This window comes from Podarcis tiliguerta (genome assembly GCF_965153285.1).
Source record: "Podarcis tiliguerta genome assembly, chromosome: 1".
NCBI classification, from domain to species: domain Eukaryota; kingdom Metazoa; phylum Chordata; class Lepidosauria; order Squamata; family Lacertidae; genus Podarcis; species Podarcis tiliguerta.
Window position 1 is genome coordinate 85418311 of NC_139534.1, and position 7268 is coordinate 85425578.

The following is a 7268-nucleotide window of genomic DNA, read 5'->3' on the forward strand; positions in this document are numbered from 1 at the left end:
TTGCACATAGATATTCCAGGCTAAGCCGTATGTCCCTCCAGAGGCCCATACCAGAGGCCCTCGCTTGCTTCTCTTAACTCGTGGGGAGTCCCTTCCTACAGGCTCTTCCCTACCCCACCCCATGTGCAGAAAATTACACATAATGTCGCCAGGGCTTTAAGCAGTCGTCGAATGCTGCTTAGCCGTGATTGTGTTGTTTATAGTAGAATTTGGCTATCTGGTGTGGCGTCTTTGGGTAGTTTTAAAGCTCAGTAGAGTATAACTTTTCTGAGCTTTATCATTACCTATGTATTTTAAAGCAGTCTTTGGCAGTCGTCTTCTTTGGTGATCACTTGTAGCCAAGTAAGATTGCCTTCCATGTTGTTCTGAGGAAAGCAGAAATTGTAAAAAGGGGCTTCAAAGGGGGAGAAAGGATGAGATTTCTTCTCTCTCTCTCTTTCTCTTTCTCTCTCTCTCTCCCCCTCCCCCTCCCCCTCCACATCCTTCCCCACCCCAGAATATCACATTCCACTGTCCTTGTTCTCTTAGTCTTTCCTAGTGTGTTCATGGCAGGGGAGGGGGACTGAATGAAGACCCACACATGCAGTACCCCCCCAAAAGCCAGATGTGTGCCTATGGGGATGATATGAAGCCTAAAAGTAAAAGCAGGGTCTCCCCAAATACAATGTTTGTGGGTGGTTACTAAGGAGAGGACCCTTTTGGTGGTGATGCCCTGGCTGAGAGATGCTCACCCTAGGAAAGCTTGCCCGGCACCCACTTTGAGGCCATTTTGGCACCAGGCAAATACCTTACTTTTAAGTAAGAGCTCTTGAATGTTTTTCATTCGTTTGATTCTCCAATTCTATGGTTGATCTTAGTGTTTAATATTTCATTGATGGTGCAAGTTGCTCAAATGGGGTAAATAAACAAATTCCTAAACACCTATATAAACAAGGGTGGGAATTCAAGCTTGCCTCTAAATCTTGCGATTGGGAAATACTCAGTTTAATGGCTCACAGGATTTTGGAAGCTCACTGGAGGTCCCTGGACCAATCACTGCTTCTCCTTCACAGGGCAGTTGTGAGGGGTGGGGAGCAGGGAGGATGCCAATATGAGCCCCTTGGAGGAAAGGTGGGGCACAAATGCAGTAGATAAGTAAATTAAAATAAATAACTTGCTGTTGCCTTTTGTTTTCCCCCTTGCAGGGAGACACACCCAAGCACAGAGCTGAGAAGGCAAATGACCCTGACCTGGCTGCCTACCTCGAAAACCGTCAGCACTACCAGATGATCCAGCGGGAGGACCAGGAGACAGCCGTGTAGTGCTCAGAGCATGCCTTATCCCTGCCTTGGGGAACAGGAGTAGAGTGGCACAGGAGCCTGGCCAGCCTTTCCTTGAATATCCAGCATGGAGAGGATTGGGGGCTTGGTTTGGGCTTGGCCATGGCACTGTTATTTGTGTAGTGGGTGTTGAGCAGCGCTGACTCCACGTTCCCCACCACCACATTCCATGGATGGGCTCTGCTGCCTAATGCTCCCTTCCTGTCTGCCTCCAGCTCCTACAGAGGGCCCTGCTGCTCCCTCAAAGCACTGGGAAGGAAGACCTTGGTGTCTTCCAACCACTGTCGGAGCCCCTCTTGGGGGGCCCTGCCACCTGGCATGCGAGGTCTCCAAGGGGCAAGAGTCCCTGCTGTTTTAGAGTCCCCACACTTTCTCCAGCAACGGGTCCTGACTTTCTCGGTAGTGTGAGCAAGAGCTGTGCCCTGGTGATAATATCCTGTTACTGGAAAGTTGCTGCCGCAGTTCTTGAGACGAGGCAGAACGTAGGGATGGAAATGCTGGCGGTGTATTGCACCCCTGCCTCTGCCATCCGCACATCACTGGGATCCGTTACTGGTGTGAACCTTGGGTGGCAGCCGCAGTGGCAAGCAGCCAGACTACTCACAAAAATAGTCATGGGCCAGTCTTGCAGCCTCAGCACAACATATCCCCCCCATCTGCCCTTTCCCCACTCCCCTTGCCCTTTGGCCCCGTACTGTGTGTCCCACCTGTAAGGGGTGCCTATGTAACAGGATGAAAGTGCCTGGTATGTCCAGGGAGGACCACACCACATGCATTCATCCCTCTCTGCAAGTAAGAGCAAGCTGCTCCAAGCTGACTTTTGAGTCTGCTGCACTAGAAATTTTGAAGACGAAGAAGAAGAAGAAAGTGCCTCCTTCCAATCTTTCCTACTTTTTTGTTTGGTTGGGGGGATTTTTTTGCCTCCATTCTTACATGCTGCTTTCTCTCTCCCTTTCACACTCTGCAGCAACTTGTTGTGAATGTGTGCGAAGCGTGTTAAGGTTTGCTGAGAGGGGCGCTCAAAGCCCACCCTGAATAGGCCATCAGCTCTTATCACCAGTAGGAACTAAGGGCTTTTGCTATAGATCATACATTGCAGTACAGAGAAGCAAGTGCATCAGCCAGTGGTAATATCACACTACCCATTTGTCAAGGGACCAGTCGCTAGTGGTAAGGGATGGAACTGTCCCCCTCCCCAGTTCCTTTTCTGAACAAGAATAGTCTTCACAGTTTATTCCTTGATCCAGCCTAGGCATACACATGCACACCTTCAACTTCCCCTGCAGTCCCACTGCCAAGACTTACCCTGAATTATTGTAATTTGGTATCCATACCCTTTATGATATTCAGGAATCTTCAGCACTATTGCAAGCTGATCTGGGGGTTTTTTATGCCAAGCAGTTTATTTATCCAGGTCTCTCCAGCATATCTATCTATATGCACAAAAAGGCAGTCACCTAATGTTGAAGAAACTCATTCCTCAACATGCTCTGGCAGTGGATACTGGGAGTCTTGCTTCCAGCCCTGTGGTTTCTCCAGAGTCTTCCGGATCAGTTGCATTTAACCAGTTGCATGTCTCTAGCTGCAATAAAGCTAATTTGTCATCCTTGAAATACATTGAGCAGGTAGCCAGGAGTGGGAGCAAAAACAACAGAGACGCCCAGCTGACTTTTAGTAGGGCAGTTTGCAATCCTATAAACAGGCAGTCCTGTCAGAAATTTAGGTTGCTGAGAGCTCTGCTTAGTCTAAGGAAAAGCAGGCTGGCAGTGGATGAAATTCGTTTTATGTAAGTTTAAATCTCCAGTTTGCAGCAAGTACACTTAGCCTCAGTGAGGCTGCAAGCAGTGTTCTGAAACAGTTTAGAAGACTAATGGTTTTCTATGGGATAGTGACAACATTGGAAAGCAGAAGAGCATTGAGCAATAGGGGTTTGCAAAAGAAGCATTTGCTCAGTGCCCCCCCCCCCCTTCTCTTTTTTGCATTGGTGCATCTTAGACGGCATAGGAGTCGTGGACAAGCTGGTGGGTAAAGGAAGTCTGCACACAAACCTAATCTTTGTTTACTATAGATGCAAGGGGTTTGAATTTGGGGGAAAGAACTGCAAAGGCCTGTTATGTTTCGGAAGACTCAGAAAGATTAGGAGCTTGCTACATCTCTCAAGCTATCCTCTGTTAAGAAATAACTTGCATCTGCCTAGAATCCTATCCTCCTCCAAGACTGACTTTCCTTTCTGTACCTAATGCTCCTGTCTATGATTAGAAGCATTGACAGTCCTCAACAGCACCTGAGGCTTCAGAACATGCCCATGTGTTTGTTTGAATCCACATTCCCACCTAGCAGTGTTCTTCTTCCCAGGTGTGGCCACACCCAAACACAGCCCTCTGGGCCCAGTTCCCAGGTGAACCGTGGACTTGGCCTAAACCAGACATTCATTCAGATACTCTTATATCTGTGGCACACACTATATTTCCCTGCCTTCCTCTCCAGAGCTATGGCAAAACACCCAAGGCTCTTCTGGCAATTAGTGCCAGGGAGCAGCCAAGCTTCCTGCCTGGATCAGCCGTGTCTTTTGGCCAAGCCAGTAATGGATCTTGCAGGTGAGGTGGAAGAGAAGGGTCTGACACCGCAGAAAGACACACAGGGCCCTCCCCCTTCCAAGCTGCTCATGCTTTGGTCGTCTTAAATTGTGAAAAGTGGTCTTCTATAGCTGGATGTACAGGAGAGCCCCCTGGAAGCATTCATATCCCACAAGCCTGCCGTCTCTCCTCCTCTCCTTTTATATGTATTCTTAAACTTTGTACAGGTAGTTCCAAAGCACACTGTTCCCCCCGTTTCCTCTGTATGTGTGTTTGTGCACGCGTGCGTGTCCTGAGCCGAGTTGCTGTGCAATTCAAATCTTGGCTTGTTTTACTTCCAAGGGGGAGGAATGTGTTTGAGGGTGGATCTTCTTTTTTTCCTCCCCTGTGCAATACCTACTTCCTGTCTCCTAGATTCAGACTATTAGGACACTTTTGATGGACTGTATTATTATTATTTTTGTAACTGTATTGGAAGCGTGTGCTTCCGTTGGCTTTTCTCTGACAGTTTAAATGTTTTGTTGGGTTTTGCCATTAAAATATAAGGATGGACATTTTACTTCTTCTCCCTCTTTCTGCCTGCGGTGGGTGGGGTTTATAATAGACAAGATCTTCTGTGCCCCAAGAAAACCCAGTGTTATGTCCCTTTTGTGAACAGGGGCTCCCCACATACATTGATGTACACATTGTTTGGAATGGCTTCTAAGCCTAAGTATTAGTAATAATAATAATTTTATTATTTATACCACGCCCATCTGGCTGGGTTTCCCCAGCCACTTTGGAGAAGTGGAAACAGCAGATCAGATTGCCCAGCTTCCTTTAGTTTCCTTGTCTCTCTGTACCTGTTGTAGGCATTGTAAGCTTAGGATGTGGAACTGCTGGCAGGTTCTCAAATCTTTTTCTGCCATGTATTCCAACCCATGGGCCTGCTTTGTTCCTCACTGCTAGCCTGTGGAAGAAACAAACCATTATTCCTGACGTATGGTTATTGCAGAAGCAGGAATTGTGGTTTCTTTTGCTCCAGACAAACCACAATGATAAGCCAACGTTTGTTCTTACCTGTTGTGGTTTGTCTGAGCAAAAAGCAAACTATGGTCCCTGGTCAGTGCCAGGCCCAAGCATCATGTTTCTTCCGTGCACTACCAGGGAGGAGGAAAGTGGGCACTATTTGCTTTTGCACCATAAACCATGGCTGATAGCTTACTGTGACATGCAGCTTCCACCTGCGTGTTGTGGGAATGACAGTTGTGGACAATGTGACATTACAGTGCCTATGTGCATTTATGTTTCCGTCCCACTGTCTATGCCATTGCAGGTAGCAGTTTCTTAACACGTCAAATGCACACTTGGGAAGCTGTTGTCATATTGCATCATATAAACCTCATGCAGCTTCCTGGAACAGTTGTCATCTTAACATGTTGTTGCAAAAAAACGGTATTGGGGAAACTTTTTAAACGTTACAATTTATTGTGGTATGCACTCAGTAGACAAACAACCTACTTCATTTGAGAGGGAAGGGTTTCCTTGTGAAATAAAAGCAGACCTCACCATCAGAAAAAGAAAAGGTATGAATATTGAACAGGATTAGAAGAAAGATGTTTTGTCCAGGAATGAAGAGCCTTTTCAGCTGCAAGCAACACTACATCCAAAAACACGTACCCTTTTCACACATGCATCTTCCCCTCCTCCTTAGTTCACACTTATTTCTAGCAGGGTTTACTTCCATGTAAATGTAGTTTTAGATTGCAGCTGCAATCTGGCATGAAGAATAGTGGAGAATTCCCTGCTTAACTGAGGTGATCAGCTTTGCGCCTGAAGTATAGGGCAGGGACTCCCAGAAGGCTGCATCATCAATTTTATTCTGGCAGGGGGGTAGCGGGCTCCTGCGAGTGAGCTTGCACACATGAATCAGACTTTCCTTTTTCATTTGCAGTAGATTTTCTTTTTCATAATATAGCTTGGAATTTTTAATCAATGTTTATTTTGGAGCTCCTCAAAAGAACTCTTTGGCATTCACTACCCTGCCCATAAATTGCCTGGTCATATCTCCTAAAAGGATATGCGGTTTCAAACTTAAGACTGAGGTCTGATTGTAATTCTGCTCCCAGCTTAGCTTGCTGACTCATATTTGGGGGGAATATCTCATTTCCGCCTCCTTTTTAACAGTTTCCCTCTCCATAATTCTCAATATTTTGGGGGGAGATTTTGGATCCAAATGCTCCATAGCAAGGATGGCTGCTCTGTACTAGTGCTGTGCATTCAGTAAAATTCTGGGGATCCTACCAGACTGCATATTTCGTAAGTAATACATGGCATTTGAACATACCTTAAAATGCAGGACTTTAAAAAGCTTCTGCAAACTAATCATGGGGAAAAGACATTTATTGTAATGTAGCAGTTACCTTTTCTCCTTTGGACAGCCAGAAGATGTCCAATTTAGTTCTTCACTCTAACCTTTGAAATTGCCTGTGTGTACTAGGATCCCTTGGGTGTTTTCCACTTAAGTGCTTCAGATGATGCCATTCCATGCAAAAGGTAGCAGTAGGACTATGTGTGTAGTTGTGCACAACATACCTGCCCACGTAGTTCCAAGAGCACAGTTGAAGAAGAGTTTGGATTTGATATCCGCTTTACCACTACCCTAAGGAGTCTCAAAGCGGCTAACAATCTCCTTTCCCTTCTTCCTCCACAACAAACACTGTGAGGTGAGTGAGGCTGAGAGACCTCAGAGAAGTGTGACTAGCCCAATGTCATCCAGCAGCTGCATGTGGAGGAGCGGGGACTCGAACCCGGTTCACCAGATTACGAGTCCACAGTTGTAAGCTATGCCATGGGGGGGGGAGGCCTACATATTTCAGTGCCTAAAACTCCATATCTTTTTATTTCACCATGTTTCTTCTTAGCAAGTCCCAGGTTAGAACCACTTCACACTTTCTAATAGCTTGGGTACAATTCTAGCTAGAATTCTGTTCTCTTAGGATTACAGCTATCACATGCTACTGAGAAGGGTATCAGTCTTCAAAAGTGGCATTGCATTCATATGGCTTCCCATGGCCTTTAGGAAACTCTGCAATTGTGCGAGGAAGACTCCTGCAATTTGTAGACAAGCAGAGGGGAGTGGGGAGGGGGGAAGGGAGGCAACAGACAAAGCCAAGCAAATCAAAAGTACAAGGCCATGCTTTCGTGTGCCAAGTACATCTGTGTGCAGCAGAGCCTAGCCTGGATGTATATCCTGCCAGCACCTTAATTAACCAGGAAAACTTGCCATAAATGAATGACAGCATGCACAAGAGAGCTAGTGTTCAGACCTATGTTTTTCTTCCCATCCAGAATACAAAAGACCAAGCCAAGGCTTTTTACACCCTGAGCACAC

General features: G+C 46.3%; 1 protein-coding gene across 15 annotated transcripts in view; it reads left to right on the forward strand.

The window, feature by feature from the left end:
• DGKZ (diacylglycerol kinase zeta) overlaps positions 1 to 4454 on the forward strand; it is a 141950-nt gene extending 137496 nt beyond the window's left edge. For all 15 annotated transcript variants that reach the window (XM_083455427.1, XM_083455430.1, XM_083455428.1 and 12 more), the window contains one exon: positions 1185 to 4454. In XM_083455427.1, coding sequence (XP_083311553.1) covers positions 1185 to 1301 — 117 coding nt within the window. In that variant the 3' untranslated portion in view covers positions 1302 to 4454. The remainder of the gene's footprint in view (positions 1 to 1184) is intronic.
• The last annotated feature ends 2814 nt before the right edge of the window (positions 4455 to 7268 follow it).